We start from the raw sequence: 22,335 nt of genomic DNA, 5'->3' as shown, positions 1-22,335 counted from the left end.
CTATTAACACCTTATTTCTGGTAGTTAATTTTTTGGTATCATAATCTCCCTGTTCAGAGTAGTCGTGAGACTTCTGCCCCCTGCGTAAACCTCATCTAACAGAAAAGCAGAATGGTCTTTGAGTTGTACCAGAACTCAAAGATGTGATTTGGGGTTTAAGCTGCAGATGCCCTTGGATTTCAGCGTGTGCTGACAAGAAAGAGGCTGCTTGAATTCCACAGCATGCGGGGATGACACAACTAACTTGTGACTGTTGGGGTTGATTGTGATGGGTGCCAAGGGAGGCTAGTACACCAGGAAGCTATGAGTCACTTCAATTGACGACTGGTGTCTGCAAGGACAGTGATATAGGGTATCGGACACCATCTCTACTGTACAGTAATTTTCCACATGCATTTGGGCTTATGCCTGACCTTACTGTCTTCTTTCCTGGATGTTTATATGCCAGTACTGCAGTGCTTCTGGTGTGTGGGGGTCGGGGGGTGGGGTGGGTAACTAGGACAAATCCTTCCTTATTGCTATCATTTCTTTTTAGATTTTTTTCATTATATTCTTATATGTTAATTTCCATATCAACTTAAAAGTTAGCCTGCATAGCTCTAGGGGAAGAGTTTCATTTTATTTATTTATTTTTAGGAATCATTTTTTATTTATGTTGTGTGCATGTGTGCTTACATGTGTTTATGTGTACCATGTGTGCAGTATTTCCAGAGGCCAAGAGGGGGCAGTCACAGGAGGCTGTGGCTTCCTGGTCTAGGTGCTGGGAACCAAAGCCAGGCCCCTAGATTTATTTTTTATGGAAATCATATTACATTTTTATATTACTCAGAGGAAATCAACATATTTATGAGGTTTTCAAGTCCTATAAAAATAAATGCTACCTGTCTTTTTGTTCAAACTCTTTTCTGGTTTCAATAAATTTTAATTTTGAAATTAAAATAGAATTTTATCATTTTCCCTTTCCCTTTCCTCCCTCCAGCTTTTCCCTTATACCATCCCCTTATTCTCTCTCTCTCAAATTCATGGCCTCTACTCCTTGCATTGTGGTTACATATGAGTGGTGTGTGTGTGTGTGTGTGTGTGTGTGTGTGTGTGTGTATTCCTAAATATATAAGTATAACCCTCTCAATCCCTATAATGTTACTTGTATGTACATATTTCAAGGCTGACCACTTAATAATTGGATAACTAATTTAGAGGCTCCTTCCTGGGGAAGATGATTTCTCTTGCTTTCTGTATTCCTTAGTTGCCTGTAGTTCTTAGTTTAGAGTTTAGGCACCCTGAAGGTTCCCCCTTCCTTGTTAGCATGTCTATTAGGGTTGTCCTTGTTCAGGTCTTGTGTAGGCAGCCATGTTGAGGCTTCATGGGTGTAGCTTCTGACATTTCTGTGATACACATTCTCAGAGCGGATTTCCTGGTCTTCTGCCTCTTGCCTTTTTCCACCCTCTCTTCCTCTATGATCCCTGAGCCTTGAGTGCAGGAATTGTGTTGTAAATGTATCAGTTAGCACTGGGTACCACACCGTCACTTATTTTTTGTGTTTTGGTCATTTGTAGTTTTCTGTAAGGTCTTCATCTGTACCAAGAAGATGTTCCTTTGATGAGAAGTGCAATTTATAATAATCTGGGGTATAAGGACAAATATTTAGAATGTAGTTAGGAATTATGTTGGTTTAGTAAAGCAGCAGTTGTAGGTTCTCCATGGCTTCACTATCCCTGGTAAATTGGCTGAATTTCTAGCACTAGGCATGCTTTCCTTCTTGTTGAAAGGGTCTTAAGCCCAAGGAGAGAGCTATTGGTTGCTGCCAAGATACGCATGCCACTATTGCGCCCTAGTTGGTATCATGTCATGTTGATTGTTGCTTCAGTTCATAGGCATCACAGCTGGGTGTAGCTATTGGTTGCTTCCCTCCCTTGGAAGCTTGCATGGCACCTTCTGGCCGTGAAAGCTAGTCCTCAGGGAGGAGGTTTTCAGGTCAGATCCAGTTCCAACCCTCTGGATCTTGTGCCTGAAGTACATGGTATCTTCAACCATAGGGACTTTTATCTTCAACCTCTGGAAGGCAACTAAGGGCAACAACAATAGCCTATAAAGTTTTGGTGGTCTCTTGGACGGCCCTGACCAACAGCTCAAAAGAAGGCTTCTCTTGTGGCCTTTGATTGACAGTCTATAGCTCTTGCGGGGAGCATTGTCAGCCCAGATGGGAATCTTTCGTTTAATCTCTAGTTGTATATGTATGCATAGACATATATGTAGTGCATGTAATTTTAGGTCGGTAGACAATAATATGGCTCCTTATGACCTTTTCAGACATCTCATTGTTATTTTTCTTCCTTCTTCTGTATTTGTCTGCCCCCCCCAATCAAAGCCCACCCATTTCCTCTCCACATCACGGGTACCCTGCTAGTCTCATCTCGCTGCTCCCCTGCACCCCACTGTACATTTTCACTGTCCTGGTTTCTGTAGCCACTCCAGGCCATATTCACATCTGAAGATCTAGAGCTAGGAACCACAGGTAGGAAACATACAGTGTTTGTTTTTCTTGATCTGGATGAACCCCCTCAGTGTGATCTTTTCTAGTTCCACCCATTTACCTGCAGATTCCATGACGGAATTTTTCTTTAAAGTTGAATAGTGTTCATCTATCAGTTGAAGGGTATTTAGATTGTTTCCATGATTTCTAGAAGGAATATCTATTTTCAAAGGCTAAATGCATGTGTGCCACTTTAGTCCTTCTGAAATTTCACATTTGAATGAAATTGAGAAGAAATTCGTTTTCAGATGAAACATCATATATATATATATATATATATATATATATATATATATATATATATATCCCTGGTTCCACTGATCACTAAAACCCTAAATGGTTTTAACTACATTGGGCAAGTTCATTAAAATGGTTACATTTTAGAAATTGCAAAGCAGTTGTGAAAAACCAATAAGGAATAATTGACACCACCAGACTTGCTACATTCAGGATATAAGATTTATTCACACCAACAAAAATAATCACAACAAAATGTACACTAATTATAAAAACAAATGATTGTAGTGACACAGACTGCTATAGTCTCTCTTTTAAGCGTGTGAAGGCATTTTGCTTGTGTCTACATACATTTCATTCATAAAAGAATAACAATCATTAAGATGCAGTGGAGGTTTGCTTTTCTTCTACAGAAAGAGCAGAGGCAAAGTGCTGAAGCTTTTAGGTTACAGGGTGTTTTCATGAAGCAACAAACTAAGCTAATGGCTCAAAATATTATCTGTTTCCTTCTCCACATGCATATATCCACTAAACTGAGGAAGAAGCAGCTAACATTCTTGCTTAGCCCTCACTAATATTTTTTCTTCTTTTCTTTTTACTAAAAGCAAAGTAAGGAACTGTGGTTTTGCCTCTTTTTTAATTGACCTCAGAAGATGAACTCTCTATTTCATGAGAAATGTAAATTTTCAGGTTGTTAGTGTCTTCCTTACTCTTAGAAACTGGAACTAGCTTGTCTTCCTGGCTATGGAACTCATGGCTCTGATGTTCCTGGCTGGCTTTGGAACTTTCCTTGCTGTCAGTCACATCAGACAGCTCAGTGCTTTCATGACTAGCCTTCTGTTTATCCTCCTGGGATTGCTCATGGCTGTGGGTTTCCACACTTGGTTCATCCATCTGACTTGATTCCTGACTGGTCTTGCCAGAGGGCACGTTCAGACGGTGGGCAACAGGGATGACCTTGAGAGCATCGTCCAACTCCTTGCTCTTCATGTGGGAGGTGAAGTCCTCATCTGTAGCATCAGGATACTAAACCAGAGCAGATTGAAGAGTTATACAAACAGCCAAGAATAAGAGCATTGTAATGCTTTATCTCTAACTTTTAGGTCAAACTGTACTAAATATTTTTAAATTTTTGACTGAAGAAGAAAATGCACTAGCATTTACTTTGTACCTTCCCAGTCACCATCATGTCAGCCATTTCTAGTTTAATATCTATATCATTTATGTCGGTGACAAAAACCTGTAGTGTATTCTCATAGTCTCCTTATCTCTGATTTACGTGAAAAGACATTGGAAGTTAAATTGTCAAATGAATAGTGAATAACAAGGCTGAGTCTAATTCAGACCCTGTGATTAAGCTCATTATACTGGGGCTGGAGAGATGGCTCAGAGGTTAAGAGCACTGACTGCTCTTCCAGAGGTCCTGAGTTCAATTCCCAGCACCCACATGGTGGCTCACAACCATCTGTAATGAGATCTGGCGCCCTCTTCTGTATACATAATAAATAAATCTTAAAAAAAAAAAAAAGCTCATTATACTTGTGATTTTTAGGATTCTTCTCACACACTTAGCTTCCAAATATGACCATTGTATTTCACAGATAACTCCCTGCAGTAGTTATTGAACTAACATAAATGGCTGTTAAATATTGCTTACAGGCTGAATTTAGAAAGATGGAATTGTGTGTGATAGATAAAATTAAAAAGACATTATGCACACTTTAAACAAGACTGCCAAAGTAGGAAAAAGCTCTGTATTCAAAGGCCATAAGGCAGACTTTAAATAAATGCACAGTGCTTGGTGAAAAGCAAGTGAATTTGTAGACTCTGGTTTCCTAGAAGTGAGCTCAAGCCATAGTCATTCCATGTACCTGACAAGGGATTTACCTGGTCATCAGAAATGTGGAACTTCCTGGACTTTGACCGCAGTCCATAAGCCAAACTGTCACCTCGGCCATCAGGGATGTCTACTGTAGGGACAACTGGAGTGAAAACTTCTGTTTGTGTGGTAGTGTCAAAGGACTCATCGGACTCATCAGAATGGTGAGAATCATCAGGATGGTCATCTTCGTCAGATTCATCAGAGTCCACAGAATCCTGGCTGTCTCCATGGTCTCTGTCATCATCATCATCATCGTCATCCATGTGGTCATGGCTTTCATTGGAGTTGCTTGGGAGAGTCTACATCAAAATCAAGATAGCTCAGTAAATTACTGCTTGCATTTTATACTGTGCTAGTTTTGTTGAAATATTTTAATTAAATTTCAAGATCTGTACATTTACAGTACATTCCATGACTTTAAGGTGATGAAGTGGGACTCTTACTTACTTTTTAATACAAGAATAAATGAAATAACATTCTGAGGCACTTCTTTGGCTTCTTAATAAAACGTTATTTTCTTAGATATTTTCAACTCAAACTTATAAATATAATGTTCATATTGATTACAAATTTTACCTCATAAATAGCATACAATATTAATTTACCAAATTCAATGAGATAATAAGCATAAATTCTAGATTGACTTTTTATCTGAAATCAGGGGCTGGAGAGATGGCTCAGCGGTTAAGAGCACTGACTGCTCTTCCAGAGGTCCTGAGTTCAATTCCCAGTAACCACATGGTGGCTCACAACCATCTGCAATGAGATCTGGCACACAAACAGAACACTGTATACATACATAATAAATAAATAAATCTTTAAAAAAAAATAATTTCCTAAGATATCAGATCATCTGTACCTTAATAAAGAGATTAAAATCTGTAATCTCCTCCCTATTATCAAGGATAGTCAAGAGACGACTTTGTAAAGCATGGGTACACAAGCTATAGTCCAAATCCATATAACTAACTAAGGATTAAAGTCTATTAAACTACAAGTCTACACATCTATAGCACTTTTATCTAACTTTCCTTATCAGAGATTATCTATATATTTAAATTGAACCTTAAGGGAAATTTTATGTATTTGCTCAGCAAATAGGAAAGAGTACTTATCAAATAATCTTTAATATTAATGACAGAAACATTTTAAAATAAAACATCTTGGCTTTGTTAAGCTCTGATGATCTGCTTACCAAATATTAGTTTAAAATATCTTCAAACTACCTTTTAAACTACCTTCCATACCTTCCAAGAGGCTTAAAGTTTCAAGCAACAGGCATGAGTAGACACTTCCTGTAACACTAAACTTATCTGAAGAACCTATGTATTCTGATGATGAATGAATACACTTTTTTTCTTAGCAAGCTTTTGAGTAGAGATTCATTCGGACTCTTGCTAGTGGACTGACAGTCTGAAGGCAATGATGCCGTGGCTTCCTCCAGATCTCTAACAGTGGTCTCAGTGAATATGAGAACTTACGTCTTGTTTCAAGGCATCCGTTTCTTCAGAGGACACGACATTCTGAAGAAGGAAGGCCACATATTAGCATACACCATACATTTCAAGATGCTTTATTCAAAGTTATTCTCCTCAATCTAGAGCAGGTTGCGCTTTTTCAGCCTGACTGAGGGTTTACCGTGGGACAGACCACCATGATGTGTGTACTGGTCCTCTCAACACTCACTTGCCTGTAAGTAGGGAGATCCCACTCACTAGCCTGTATGGCCTGACTAGTAGTTGCCAATCATCATTGTTTAGGGGTTTTTGTTTGTTTTGTTATTTTATCATTTGTTTTATTAAGTGTTTCGCTTGCATTATTAGTGTACTGTGTGAATGCAGTACCCCAGGAGATCAGAAGGGGGAGCAGATTGCCTGGAACTAGAGTTGCCGAAGGTTGAGTGCTGACATCTGGATGCCAGAAACTGAACCCAGGTCCTCTGCAAGAGCAGCCACTGCCCTTAATGGCTGTGCCATCGCTCCAGCCCTGTTGTTCAGTTTTAAGAAATTAAAAAACAATACCTGCGGGGCTAGGAGGTTTTGCTTCTGAGATGGGTCGGGCTCCAGCCATGTGGCTACAGCATCTGAGTGTTTGCTGTAAAGCTATTTAAAAAAAAAAAAAGTGTGCATTTGTTATTATTAAAAAATAAACACAGAGATCTGTATGCCATAAGCTTATAAAACGGCTACGTTTCCTACTCCTTAAGAAAAAGCATGGTATATACTCATACTTCCATGCAAAACTTCAGAGATTATAAAAATATAACTTACTTTTTTTTTTTGTTTTTTTTTGTTTTTTTTTTTTTTTCGAGACAGGGTTTCTCTGCGTAGCTTTGCACCTTTCCTGGAACTCACTTGGTAGTCCAGGCTGGCCTCGAACTCACAGAGATCCACCTGCCTCTGCCTCCCAAGTGCTGGGATTAAAGGCGTGCGCCACCACCGCCTGGCTATAACTTACTTTTTATTATTGATTCATTTAATGGCACTCTAAATAGCATTTACTATGGGGCAAGTCTTCTTTCAAAGTGATTTATAAATATTGGTTCAGTCCTTTCAACCCCTTATGAGGTACACATCAGTATACTTCCATGATAATACCAAAGAAGAAGCCCAACCACCGTGTGGCTAGGCAGTAAGAAATGGCGGAGCCAGTGTTCAAACCTTGGCACACTGGCCGTCAGCACCACCAAATATTTGCTTTCCTAGTCTACCTCTGCTGGATGAAGTTTCCTCTCATGTTAACACACTTGATTACTATTGATCCCACTGTTTTCTCTCCATAGGACAAAGAGGAATTCTCTAAGGCAGTACTTCCTAAGATGGTGTCCTTAGCCACGGGCAGCTGTTTAAATGTAAGTTAAGATTAAATTGAATGGAGTCAATTTCAATATAAATTAAGATAAAAAGCAAAAACTCAGTCTCTCCATTGAACTAGCCACAGTCTGATTAGTCAACAGCCACTTCAGTCTGGTGGTTAGCGGGTAGCCATAAATACAGTGTTAAAGCCATTGCTCAAAACTCCTATTGTGCCAGGCTGCCAGTGGTAGAAATGGAATAGGCTGTCCCTTGGGGAAGGCAATCTATCGGGAAAATGACTGTGCTAGTTCAGGAAGTGCATATTGTCCTGCATAAGTGTCCCACGGTAGGCTGTCACTTCACAGACATGTTACTGAGAACAAGCACCCTGGGGACTCCACGCATCCCTTGCACAGTCTCCTGAGCGGGGGTGAGTGGGGAACCGAGCTATTCTGCAGCATGTATGTATGGTTTTCTCGCAGACAGCTCTGCACAGGACTGCTACGTTGGGTTGTTAGAGAGGCTCTCTGGAGGAAGGGGCTGCCGCTGTACCCAGATGCAAAGGCTGCTGAGTGGGATCGCCACGTGCTCTCATATATGCATAAGTAGATGACATTTGTCACATGGCGTAAGTTAGATTTATAAGGTAAAGAATGTAATATGGAAAGTATATATGCAAGCAAAATGAATAGGCTCAAAAATATTCAATAATCTTAACTAGTGTTCATCTTTAGGGGTATAGTCTTAAAGACTTTTGCATATTTTCTTCTGCTTCTATGTTTGTGAGATTCTAGAAAACTGGCTTTTGAGCTTTTCAACTATATCCTAAATACCATTTGATGACCTATACTGTTATGTCTTTTAAAAATGCATTCCTGTATTTTAAAATCTTTATTTTATTCTATTTTTAATGTAGCAGTTATTGTCTCTCTCTTGCACGGAAATGCTAATTTTCCCATTTTGTTAAATTGTGCTTCCACACCTACATTCTCAAGTCTGTTGGAAAACAGACAGGCCTACCCACACCATCGTACACACCCCCTTACAAACACCTCCCTGACTGTCGTCATTAAACATCGAAGCTGCAGTGACCCCCCAGGCAGCTCTACCCTGGCCTTTACTCTGCTCATCTGGAACTGAACTCTGTGTGCCTTTTTCTCCAAACTCCCTGGAACAAGGCCTGTTTGTATTTGGCTGGCACATGTTCGTTCCTTCACCTATTGTGGAGGGACGGACAGGTAACCAACGCTGCTGGTCAAAGAACTGTAATAAATACAGACGTTGCTTTCGTGTTCTTTCTTGTTTAGGAAAATGTGATCTAAAGTCTGCTGACCAGCACAACAGATTCAAACAGCACACAGAGACTTTCTCTTCATGGCGGGTTTCTTCACAAGTGTCTTGGGCGGTGTTGTAGATATTATGGTCATATGAACAGCTCTGGCCACCATCTGAGTGAAGTCTAAACTCAGCCTCTGGGATTTTCTGCTTCTAGGAAAGCATGTTGACTCAAGGAAAGAAAGTCACTCAGGGTCCTAGGACCTATTTTATATAAGCTGCAATAGCCTAGAACGTGCTTTTGTTATATTAAAAATCTAATCATAAGGGAATCTGTAAGCAGTGCCCTGTTTGGTGCTGCCCCTGTCTATAATAGGGAGTCAGTGAGTACTTTGAAATGAACATGATTATGAAGACCTATAAAATGGCATCAGATAAAACACTGTTGCTAGCGACCTCTGCAACGCTGGCCTACATTCTTCAGTTAAATGATCAACCCCAAGTTGCTTACCAGCTTCTTTTCAGAGCTGCCGGAATCAGCCACTTTCACCTTTAAGACAGGAAAGTGAAGGGGAAACATGCATGAGAGTGTACCCAAGCTCATTTGCTTTTGAGAATTTTCTCTGGGCTTCAGTTGTACTCACCGGGAGAGAGGAGGCAATGCCGAAGAGGCAAAAGCAAACCACTGCAAATCTCATGGCTGGTGGTCCTGCAACAGATTTGTGAGGAAGGCTTGACACCCTGACAGGTTCAAACACACCTCTCCGCACTCCACACCACAACCAGGCCACTAATAAATTATGGAATCTTCTCTACATCTCGGAGAAAATGTCATGTCGGCGTGTAAGCTTTTGAGTCAACGTTCCTGTGCCTCTTCTTTCTCTCAGTCTCTCACCTTAGCAAGGGGTAGGGATGGGTGGGTGGGGGCAATTTCACAGCTTCTATTTATCCGAACTTTACATCTGGAGTCTCAGAGCTTAGGTTACCACTATCAGATGTCTCCAGCTCTCCACACCTAAGATCAGTTTCACAGTGCTCTGGTAATTAAAACAGTGAACTACGGTGGGAGTACTCTTTCCGAGGAAGAAAAACAAAAAGGAAACAGAATAATAATAATAATAATAAAGTTGCCTTTCCATTTTTCCAATTTGTATTTCAAATGTGAATTTTTTTTTAACTTAAAAAAGAGAAAGGGATACAAAGATAAAATAAAGATATCTTTGAAATTGAGTAAGATATTCCATTTGCAATGGAAAGCATTGAGAAGTCAATGACTTTTCTGCACATGATAATGACTCCACATGTTATCACATAAGGATCTTGGTTAAAAATTTAAAAGCCAAATGTAGAAGCTAGACATTGAGAATTCCCGTCCCAGATGAGTTAATTTATTAAAAAATAACAGTATCATACTTTAGTTGTCTCCACAGTCATTCAGCAACTTTAACATAATATAGATATTTGTTCCAAAGAGACAGAACCTTACAGTTTGTGTGTGTGTGTGTGTGTGTGTGTGTGTGTGTGTGTGTGTGTGTGAGAGAGAGAGAGAGAGAGAGAGAGAGAGAGAGAGAGAGAGAGAGAGAGAGAGAGAGAGAGAGAGAGAGATTGGTAGCAGTTTTCTCTGCCCTTTTGAGAACCGATTCAATTTATTTTTAACTTCAACACTCCACTGACTTTGAAGATACCTGGAAGCCTGCAATGTATCTTACCTGGTTGTTCAAAAAGCCTAGAATAGTGCAAGTCTGACTGGCAAGTGCTACAGTTAAAAGTCCGTTCTTTGGACTCACCCACAGAGTTCAGCAGGAGAGTGTGCAGCCTCCCCCGCCAGCTTACCTTGGCTGCCTTCCTCTGAGAATGTGCAAGGGACTGCAAAGCCTCGGATGCTGATGCCTGGCTCCTCTGTCCTGCTGCTGCCGACAGCTCGGACCTCCCAGGATTTAAAGGCTGCTCCAGACAGTCTACACCAACCCAGGAGGCGGAGTGATGTGTCATGAGGTTTTCGCCACTGCCCGGCCCACCTGCTCCCACACTTCCCCCTCTGGTTTTGTGGTTGAAAAAAAAAAAAAGGAGGAAAAGGAAACACACAAAACGTTACTTATGTACAATGTCATTAGCTACCCTTTTCATTTATGGGATGCATTTAGAATCCTGGAAGAGCATCCAGGTCCACAAGGAAGGGAAGAGCAAATCCTTCTCACAGAGATTTCATTTATAGTTGCTGGATTCGTAGGAAAACATCAATGGGGATGAAAGGGATGGGGATGGAGTCTCTTTCTTTGGACCTAAGTTACAGGTCAAGGCCACATGGATATGCCATTTGTCTCTTTTGGTCTTCTGAAGTCTGGAAAGCTGCTGTTCCTGCAGGCAGAGTTTTGAGACCTCCCCCCCCCTGCCCCCCGCTTTTGTATTCGATATCTCAGGTTGGCTGGGGTACAGTGGCTCAGGCTTGGAATCCCAGCACTCAGGTGGACCCATCATGAGTTCCAGGCTAGCCTGAGCTACATACCATGTTCTAGACCAGCTTGGGCTACAGATTGAGACCCTCTCACAAAAATTAATTAATTAATTAAATAAACAAATAAATAAAAATAAAATAGATCAGACAACAACAAAGATAAAATGAAGACAAAACAAGACACACAGCTCAGTTCTGACGCTTCAGATATGCAGAAGCATGCCATTTAGACAAACGACACCGTGACCCTGAAATTCCACCCGTGCCTGTGAAGTCATGCCTCTGGTGACCTTTCAGAGATGTGAGTCTCTGGGGCGCTGTCGGAGCAGCTGGGAGGTGATGGCTCTGATAGCCCTGTCAACTGCATAAGCGTGGAAAACGCAAGAGGGTGAGTTGCTCTAGGCAGAGGCTGCCTAAGCAAGCCCTTATGGGTGAGGGCGGCGTGGCTGCTGGGCCGGGAGGCTGCAGGAGCCAGACCCCGGCTGTCAGTCTTTCTTTCTGTCCCAGTGTCCCGTGTGACCTTGAACGAGTCACTCAGCCTTTCTACAGGACAATGGACTTGTTCATGCACAGCTAACAGTACCTGAGGTGTTGCAACGCCCCCCGCCCCATTTTAAAGAATGTGTACACTAACTACTGCTGAAATCTGCAGCAAAGGCAAACAGCCATGACTTGTAACGTCTGTACGTTGGGATGATGGCTGATGTAGGAGATCTTTAAGCCATGCACATTAAAGGGCAGTCTGGATATCTCTAAAGACAGAACTTCTATTTGTGAATTGCCCTTTTTGAGTTTTATTTTCCAACGTGTATAAAGTTGGCAACTTAATAAGAAAAGCAAATTTTATTATCTGTATTAACAAGACTTTACTGAGGAATTAAAAGTAGATAAAATTCTGGGTGAAGCAGAACTGCTTTAAATATTAATATTCTCCTGCAGTTACTTCCTTTCTACCCTTACCTGAAACAGAGAGCACACTGCTTATTATGTTACATGTCCGTTGTAAGGGGTCCACAGTAACTGAGACTAAAAGGTAGGTCAGAGCATAACTGCATTAGTTGTCAGCCCTACCTGCCAACTATTGCTTCTGATATGAATCTAGATTATATAATCCACACGGTTAGAATAAGAAGTGCAAAGCTGTTTCGAGCATTTGGGTTATCTCTTGATGAATGTATTCTAAATGGAATGATAGTGTTAATTTGAAGGTCATTAGCACATGCTTTATTAAGGGGTTACCTATGACTATAAAATATAAATCACACAGGTTATAAAGTCGTAAAAAGAACTTTAGGCTTCTTATTTCTTATAAGCTTCTTGTCTCTGCTTTTAAAAACCTTTTTCCCCTTTAAGCACAATACCCGCATGAGTCTGTCGTGTTTTCAGGGTAGTGAAGGGAAATTCCACAAATCCTAAACACAACAAGATGTCCACAGAGTTCACTGCAGTTTACCCTATGCCCACAGGAATGATTCAACACGAATTAGGGAGGTATAGGAATAGATTTTGCTGGAGCTGCGCCACCTCGAGCTGAACCATATGACCCTTCCCAGGACTCTTCTCTTTGTAACTCCCAAGTGCCACACGGTGGCAGCATTTCTGGAAAGGTGACAGCCTGCAAAGGCTTCAAGCATTTTCTGAAAGCAGCAGGGGAGAACGTCCTCAGAGGCCAACTGTATACACCGACTTCCCGGAATGCCCAGTAAGGAAGTATTTCCCAACAGTGACCCAGTTCACAACCAGGGCAAGGGACCCTGAGAACCAAAGCGCCCCTGTTCTGTTCTGTTGATGCCTCCAGCTATCCCAGGTTGACACAATCCTCTGCTTCCCTCTTCCTACACTCATGCCCCCAGTCCAGCTTTGTGAATTCAAGGTTCAAGAATGTCTGTGCCCCTTGTGTTGGGAAGATGAGGCAGTTTGTACAGGAACAATTCAGCACAGCAGGGAAGGACAGCATGCCCTTCTGACTGGAGGAGGCGCGTGCCTTTGCCTTCTGAACTCAAATACGCTGCTGACATTTTCCTTGAGTGGGATTTTCCAATTGTTAGAATTCACACATTAAACAATTTAAACCCACGAGTGTTATCTTTTGTATATCCACATCTCGTTCTTAGATGACTTTTGGTTGATAGGACCAAGAGTTTAAAATACTCAAATTCCCTGTAAATCTTGCCAATGAAAATAAAGTTTTGTTGCAAAGAGTGATTTGTGATCTTAAAATGTAAACACCCTAAGAAGTTAAATAGAAACATATAAAGAATATTATTATTCTCTTGTTTACATGAAAATTAGGAAAAGTTAGGTGCTTAATGTCACCTACATTGAAATGACATTTTATTATATTGACATCCATCTTATTTGGAGGCTGCTAATTAGATTCTACCTGGTCTATAGCTTTCTCAGCTCTACAGCTGTTCATTTTGTCCCTTAAAAAAGTTTCCAACGTCTTGGAATTGTCTTGATGGCATGACTGATCTGTCAGAAGCCCATTCTATGGAAAGGGGACATTATTAATCAGAGGGTGAGATTTTTAGGTTTAGACCTGAAATTAGGTTGGTTTACAAACACTATTAAGAAATAGTAAAAATCCTTTTATCCCACTGTTTAATAACATAGACAATAAAATTCACTTCCTGAAAAAGTGGTCTTATAAGGGTAAGCATTAGTTTTGAATTAAGACAAATGAAAAAGTTTTGCCTTCAAGCTCAAGAAATGTTGCAGAGTTTAAAGAAAAATACTCACTGACTCAATTATTTTAATTTCCATGTTTTATTAGCACACAAACAGGTTTAACTGTGACATATTCGTGCACATATATCGTTGGACTTTGTTCTGATTCTTTCTCTTCTCCATTTCCCTCTCTCATTCTCTTGGCCCCTCTCGTTGGTTCTCAGAGTTCTGTTCGGTTTCATAATAAGCAGAGTAAATTCCATCACCCTCCTCCCTTTATCTTATCTCACTGTTTCTTTTAGATTCCCTCTTCTCTCATGGTTCCCTTTCTACTTTCATATCCGACACGCACACACACATTCACTCACATACACACATACACATTCACTCACACACTCCAACATACACAAACACACTTGAACACATACAAACACACTCACACACACTCTTACACATACTCACATACATACACACACTCACTCTCACATACGAATTTAAGTCTATATTTGAGTGTTTTTTTCTTTTAACATAAATGATCTCTACTCCCATCTATTTTTCTATGACTATCATAGTCTCATTCTTTATAACTGAGTAAAATCCCATTGTGAATTTATGCCACATTTCCTCTGTTCATCTATCTATTGATAGACACGTAGGTTGGCTCTATACTCTGGCCTTTGTGAACAGTGCAGCAAGGTACTTGGATATATAAATGTTTCTGTGGTGTATTAATTTGGAATCTTTATTATATTTATGGGTTATGTATCTATAAAAAATGATCCACATATGAGTCTGATTTACTTGATTAAGATAATTATCTCAACTTGTATCCACTTTGCAGCAAATTACATAATTTCATTCTTTATTGGTGAAACACCATTCCATACACATAACACATTTTCTTTAACCATTCCTGTGTTGACAGATAGGTAGACTAAGCCACCATTACTTCACCACTCTGATTAGTGCTGCAATAAACACAGGTTTTAGGTACTCTGTGTTGTGTAAACTTGGCCACAGAGCTAGAAGTAGCATAGCTGTATTGTATGGTCTTTCTGTTTTTAGTTTTTGTTTGTTTTGTTTTTCGGGACAAGGTTTCTCTGTGTCATATCCCTGGCTATCCTGGAACTCACAGAGATCAGCTTGCCTCTGCCTCCTGAGTGCTGGGATTAAAGGCATCACCATGACCTGCTAGTTGTTTTTGTTGTCTGTTTGTTTGTTTTCCTTTTTAGAATGCCCTGTGCTGATTTCTATAGTGAAATGGATATACTAATATACATTCCTCCAGCTGTGTATAAAGGCGCCCTCTCCCCACATCCGTCAGCACTTGTTACTTGGTTTCTCTTTGAGCTGTTCTAATCCCAGTGAGATGGAGTTTCGGGGTAGTTTTAATATGCATTTTCCTGCATGCTAAGGATGCTAAACATCTTTATATGTTTATTGGCCATTTGCATTCAATATTTTGAGAACCCTCTACTTCATTGTTTTATTTATTGACTGACTCGTGTGGCTTTATGCTTTTTAGTTTCTTGGACTCTGTAAGTAGCTCCCAGTGTCCAGCCCCTTGGAGTCGGGGCAAGTATTGTGTATTCTTACAGCGAGGGCAGGATAGGGTGCTGGTCCTGCTTGTGTGGGCTCTCACAGGGTGAAGTGAGGACACCCAGTGGTCCACTCTAGCCTACGGCTCATCCCAGAGTTCCAGCTCAGGGAACACCACAGTTTTGACTCAGATTTCCCCCTCTATTTAGAAGTATTCTACAGCCAGATCTCAGAATGTCTTTCCCAGGTACTTGTTCTGGGTTCCCGGAATGAGGCGCCCAGCGAGGGAGGAACCTGGTTCACCTCTAGAGCTACCTTGCTGATGACTCAGCAGGAATCTATTTAAAAGGACCTTCCAGCAGGAATCTATTTAAAAGGACCTTCCAGTAGGCGGTTCCACTTGAGTGCTGGGGGGAGGGGAACAGGATTTTCCCAGCACTGCTCCTCCACTCCTGACCAGTGCAGCGCTCTCTCTCTCTCTCTCTCTCTCTCTCTCTCTCTCTCTCTCTCTCTCTCTCTCTCTCTCTCTCTCTCTCTCTCTCTCCCCCTCTCTCTTTCTCTCTCTCTCTCTCCCCCTCCCTCCCTCCCTCCCCCTCCCTCCCTCCCTCCCCCTCCTCCTCCTCACTCCCTCCTCCTCTTCCTCCCCCCACTCCCCGCCTTCTCCGCATCCTTCTTCCTAAGGGTGCTTAGGATTGAAGCCCAAAGAACTAGAGCCAATCAGCCTTGTCTCCGGACTTGCTTCCTGTTCTACACTGAAATAGTCACACGCTCTACCACTGAGCTACAGTTTCAGCTCCTAATATTTATTTACTAATGTGTCATTATTCACGCCGGGGATACTTTAACGTTTTTTTAAAGCGGTGGGCCCTTTAAGTAGATTTAATTAATTTTGTTCTCAGATGACATCATACTTATCCTGATGGAGCTGGTTACTTATGAAAATAAACTAAGATATTTGAAACTGTGCAGTCACTGGAGTTAGGGGGTGTAGTTAAGAAGGGAATTCCAGGATGTGGACAGAGAGGCTAAAACTAAGAGCCCTGTGGGACTGGACTCAAACAAGAAGTCTCCTTTCTCATCCAGCATCCATCATAGGAGCATACAAATCTATGCCTATAGCAATACTGATGCAGGCACCACCGGCAATCACAGATATTCTGAAGAGGGAAGTTGCTGCTTCAGACAATAAGATAAACATCTGCCAGCCACAGGCCCTCATTTGTGCAGAAATCTAATTGTAACAATAAGCAACAATGACAGATGTTTTGTAGAATGTATGAAAAGAGAGAAACAGTCTATGAAATCAACTTATGAGAATACTTGTTAATATTTGATGTTTAATTTTGGGTAGATAATCCATGATATGTTAATATAAAATGTGACGATTTCAGTGTAGAAGAGAAAAAGAAAACTTAGAACAAGAGAAAAAAGCTGGACCCTGCCTGGGAAAGAGGCTAAGGCGAATATTTCCAGACTCCACTTTGCTGGAGCCCTTTGCCTGCTGTTTACTGTTGAGGAATACAGGCATTAATGTCCCTCTCCTGGACACATATATGACATGAGTCATTTGCAACACAGGCTTGATGTCTTCTTCAGTGTTTGAATCTTTAATAATATAAGTTCCATGATATATTTCTGCAGCTTATATGTCAATATTTATTCAGAAGGAATAAATTAATCTTTTACCATAAAAGTATGTTATTCTTAGGCAGGTTAAATGGCTCCAGACATTTTTTTCTGTTGCTTTCATAAAGTCTCATCTTGAACATCTCCTCCAGATCCCACTAAACATAACTCTCCCATTTCCCCCCATTTCCCATAGGATTCTGTTCTCTGATAGACTTGATCTGTGTTATTTTAAGGTCAGTTTCAGCTCTAAACTTCTATGATTTGTGTTCCTTAAGTTCCTGGAAAATACAATATTAACATTACAACAGGAAGAGCAATCAGGCCGCTGAAGTAGACAGCAGGTAATAGACACAGACCTTTGAGTCACTAACAGAACAGGAGCCAGCAGGAGGCTGAAAAGTTGAGATATTCATCTGTAGTAAAATATCATGCATGCTTTCCTGTACTTTAAATGAAGATAAAAATAAAGGAACATTATAATACTAGTAAAAATCAAGCTATGCTTTTATTTCATTTAACACACACTATGTGTTGTGGTGTGTTTTGTGTGTGTGTGTGTGTGTGTGTGTGTGTGTGTGTGTGTGTGTGTGTGTGTTGTACATGTGGAGGTCAGAGGTCAACCTTGGGTGTTATTCTTCCAGAACCCTCTACCTTTACTCACTTAGCCATCTTGCAGGTCCCTAAACCGTATTTTTAGAAGCATGAACTCACTCAACAAACAACTTCACTGCCATTTTCTCATATGCTGGGAACGATTCTCCTGACCTCCACAATATAGATTTTCTAGAGGCATTTTCTCAATGTGGGTCAGATTCGGTCACACCATGAGTAGGAGATTGAAACCAAAGAGACTGGCTTGTTTCTTTCCTGGAAAAGGGAGTCTGTGTGGCTTTGGGGGAAGTTTTATTGCCAAACAGATCAGGCCTATCAAGCCTGACCACAATCTGAGTTGTTTTTAGATCTTTGTTTTCCACACTCACATCCTCTTCATTTCCAAGCATCGTGGATGTGATGTTCAGACAACCTTTTAATTTGTCTTTGCATCCAATGAAATTGTTGGAGAGTTATGCAGAATGAATTTTTGTGACCAAATGCTATGCTCTTTCTACCCAGGCCGCCCTTAAAACCCTTCCTAATGCTTTTCTTTCTATAAATATTTCCCCATAGTCACGGGGATCACAGCATTTACTTGTCTCTGGGGTAAAAGAGAGCAACCCCAACCCCACTTCTGCTTGTTCAAAACTGAGGTATTCAAAATAATAATTACAATACTGACAAGTTCACATGTTTTATGGGACTCATCTATTGTACAGAATTTTTTAAGTGTACATTATGTCAAATATTGCTAACAGCTATCTTAATTTGGCATTTATAACTTGAATGTTTTTCAAATTCTTATACTAGAAGCCACATTCTATGCCCGTCATGTTTATTTATCCAACTGACTCACTTCTTGAAAATATATCGCAGGAAATGGCAGATGGCTCAGTTAATTGCCTTTAAAGCACAAAGAACCGAGCTGGATCCACAGAACCCTCCCTGGAAAGAGAGATGAACAAAGAAACAATAAAGAGACAAAAACAAAGCCAGCCAGGTGCACTTGCATAGGCTTGTACTTCTAGCGCTCAGCAGGTAGAAATATTTGTATTTTCAGGATTCACTAGTTAGCCTAGCCTGCTTGGTGAGTTTCAGGCCAGTGAAAGACCCTGTCTCAAAAAAAATTAAAATTAAAAAATACATACATACATACATAGACAAAATAATAAAGCTTGAAGTTGTCCTTTGGCCTCTATGTGTGTGCATACTAACACATGTGTACACTACCACACATGTGCATACTGCATTATATGTGTGTTGATGAGAGAATCTCATAAAGAGGGTGAATAGTTTTGTCTGACAAGCTCATATCTAATGCAAATGAAAAACTTGTTGATTTTTCCACACATCACATAGGAAGCTCATGACATGCAAGGGTCATGAGCCACACAGCATGAGAGAATGTCCTTGTACACCTGCTGGGAATAACCAATGTGAAGCGTACTATTTCTCACACCTCCTGGGCTGATATTAGCTTCATGCTGAATGCATAGGGCGATGATCTTGAATACTTTTCTTGGCCCTGCAAACTACAAGTGAATGGTTTATATTTTAACAGGTGCCATAGAGAAACACACGTTCTGTAGTCAACCTTGTGTTACTACATCTGAACCCCATCTAGTATCCAACACAGTGACGGTAGCAGGGGCAGCTGCTGTATCAAAGCTAGCATTGTCTTCAAGGTCGTGGGTGGAATGTGATCCTATCAATCTAAGGCCATGCTTTCCAGCCTTCCTGGCATCTAGATGTGATTAGTTCTTGGCCATGGGATGAGTTTCACTCTCAGAAAGAAGCACCTCTAATTGTCTTCCTTATACTCCTCATGGTTTGTCCAAATGGGAGAATTTGGAAGCATTTTTAGGGAGCCCAGTGGCAAGGACCTGTCTTAGGTTGTTAGCTGGCCGTAGACCTTGGTTTGGGTATCACATGACTAAGATCCCTGTTTCTCTTACCTTGAGGGTCTGACATCCATTGGGCAGAATGCAATCCTGGGATGTGATAGTGCTCATCTATAGATCTGGGTTTGAATTCTGTGTCGCTAGAATCATGGGACTAAGTCATGTGACGAAAATGTCATACTGTCATGTTTACCACTGTTGTTTTTTGTTTTGTTTTGTTTTTTGCTTCCTAATTTCTAAAACCTATGCAATGTTACTAATATGCTAACTAGAATCTGGTTACCAGATCAAATATTGTGTGGGTGGTAAATTCTAGGAAACCTGAAGAAGTATTTTAGAACACTTTCCCACCCTAATGTGGGGATAACCATAATTAGGGGAAACGGAAGGCTAGGCCAGAAGCTGTTATGGTTGGGAGCTAGCGTTTGACCCTTTCCTGTGTATTTCATCGATATCCTCTGACCCTTGGGGGATTTTGGTCTGTGGATCAGAAGTTGGCCAAGGGGTTAGCCAGAGTTCTCAGCACAGGCTCTGAAGATCTTCTGTGTGCCTCATGGGCAGAGCTGCTCCACCCACTTGTCTGGGTTGTGGAGGAGGTGGAGGCTGGGCCAGAAAGTGGCTTCTTTTTTTTTCTGCTTTTAGCCATTTCTGCAGCTCCTTAGACTTGGGTTTCATCTTTATTTTTGCTTACAGGAAACTGGCTGTGGCTCTATAATCTCCAAGAAGATTTCAAACATGTCTTGTTTCAAGTTCTGTCTCTTAGGAATCCACTTTATACCTTAAAGATCTAGCATCCTGAAATTAGAAGAAGAAAGATAAGCTCACTTAACCCCTGTAGTTTTTGGCTGTCATGTAAATAAATGAAAAGCACTTTGCTTTTCCAGTTTTGAAAACAATAAAAATTCTATACAGTACACTTGTTTTTCTAAAACATACTATTTTCACAGTGCTTTTATAACTTGAGGCAGCTGTATTTCTTATGGTCCTGACCTCTATCATGAGTGTCATCCTTATAGGCAGAAGACAAAACCAAGCTCTGATTCCACTACCCAAAGAATAAGGGAACACATGGATGACTCTGTTTTAGCTCTACAACCCAAATTCTAGAGGTACAAAAATCATGACTGTAGACCCAGGTAAAAATTGTGATTCAAAGATGAAAGACTGTCCTCAGCAGGGTCAACTCAACAGATTAGGAAGCCGTGGTGGAATGGTACTGTAAGAGAAGGAGGTTCTTCTCGGCTGCTGGATGTTTTCTAATCTGGGTATACTTTTAATTGGGTGTCAGGTTAAAAGACTTCAGCTTCATAATCCCTTTGTCTTTACCAAATTATGGTGATTCTGGTGTGGAAGCAGAGTCAGCCAGACCTCCGGACAATCTTTCTACAGAGTAATTTTGTAAATAAAATTTGTGTTCATCAGGTTTGTTGTTGTTATTGTTGTTACTATGAAGAATAACTGAGTAAACCCCAACCTTTAAATAAAAAGCTCACAAGACTCACAGTTTTGGGGGTGGGTCAAGGGCATAATGCTTATATCAGCATAATTGTGACACAGAGATCTTTCTATGATGGCGAAGTATGATAGATGATAATAAATCGATGGTGTCATAGTGTGGGACGTGGCAATGAAGAAAGTATGTGTGACAGCAATAAGTTATATCTTGGACCAGTAAGCCAGAGACATACTGGGGTCTCATAATTCCTTTTAAGGTTACATCCTCAGTGACCTACAGACATCCCACTTTAAACAGATCTACCATCTCAACACTTCCACATCAGGGACAAAATCTCCAACATATTCATCCTTGATGGATAAGACATGTCTGACTAAAAGTACCCTTTTATTAGAAGATGGCCACATCCTCCAGTTATACATCTGCTGTGGATATCGTTCTGTATAAATAAAACACTGATTGGCCAGTGGCTAGGCAGGAAGTATAGGCAGGACTAACACAGAGGAGAAAAAAAAGAACAGGAAGGCGGAAGGAGTCACTGCCAGCCGCCGCCATGTCAAGCAGCATGTGAAGATGCCAGTAAGCCACGAGCCACGTGGCAAGGTATAGATTTATGGAAATGGATTAATTTAAGCTATAAGAACAGTTAGCAAGAAGCCTGCCACGGCCATACAGTTTGTAAGCAATATAAGTCTCTGTGTTTACTTGGTTGGGTCTGAGCGGCTGTGGGACTGGCAGGTGACAAGGATTTGTCCTGACTGTGGGCCAGGCAGGAAAACTCTAGCTACATATATCAGCTGTAACATTGGGACTGAATTATCATGAAAGATCTCTCATGGTTTACAAAGCCATAAATATTTAGTGTCTGGCCCTTTTCAGAAAAAGATTGCACCCTTTTGTTCTGAGTGAAATACACACTTTCTTTTTTATTTATCTGGGTTTTGTTTTCACTTTTACGTGTGTATGTGTGGCATGCGTGGATATATAGAAGTAGGTTAACATGTGTGAAGGGTATGTGTGTGTGTGTGTGTGTGTGTGTGTGTGTGTGTGTGTGTGTGTGTGTGCTGTGTCTATAGGTCAGATGTTAGAGTTGGGAATCTTCTTCTATCACTCCCCACTTGACTTACAGAGCTGAGTCTCTCCCTGTGGCTACTCTAGCTGGCCAGCTTTCCCTCTGAGTTCTGGAATTACATGCCAGCCCAACCTTTCTATGAGTTCTGGTATCTGAACTCTGTCCTCATGCCTGAACAGAAAGTGCTTTGCACACTTAGCCATCTTCCTATCCCTAGTCCATTCTTCCTCTCAAACGTGAGTCAGTCCTTCGCACTAGTTTTGACCCTGTTATTTCCAGTCACGTGAGGTTATTTTT

General features: G+C 40.9%; 1 protein-coding gene across 2 annotated transcripts; it reads right to left on the bottom strand.

Annotated features, from left to right (window-relative positions):
- Positions 1-2,974: 2,974 nt before the first annotated feature.
- Positions 2,975-10,688, bottom strand: Spp1 (secreted phosphoprotein 1). Of its 2 annotated transcripts, XM_006975432.4 has the most exons (7): positions 10,556-10,688; positions 9,367-9,431; positions 9,234-9,272; positions 6,674-6,754; positions 6,134-6,175; positions 4,658-4,951; positions 2,975-3,796 (listed from the first exon to the last, which is right to left on the bottom strand). In XM_006975432.4, exons 2-7 carry the CDS (start codon positions 9,418-9,420, stop codon positions 3,407-3,409), a joined length of 900 nt encoding a protein of 299 aa, XP_006975494.2. In that variant the 5' UTR covers positions 9,421-9,431; positions 10,556-10,688; the 3' UTR covers positions 2,975-3,406. The 2 variants fall into 2 exon arrangements, with proteins under 2 accessions (XP_006975494.2, XP_042113688.2); XM_042257754.2 differs by lacking the exon at positions 6,674-6,754.
- Positions 10,689-22,335: the final 11,647 nt, after the last annotated feature.

Source organism: Peromyscus maniculatus, chromosome 10 (genome assembly GCF_049852395.1).
Source record: "Peromyscus maniculatus bairdii isolate BWxNUB_F1_BW_parent chromosome 10, HU_Pman_BW_mat_3.1, whole genome shotgun sequence".
NCBI lineage: Eukaryota > Metazoa > Chordata > Mammalia > Rodentia > Cricetidae > Peromyscus > Peromyscus maniculatus.
This window is presented reverse-complemented; position numbering and strand designations above follow the sequence as displayed.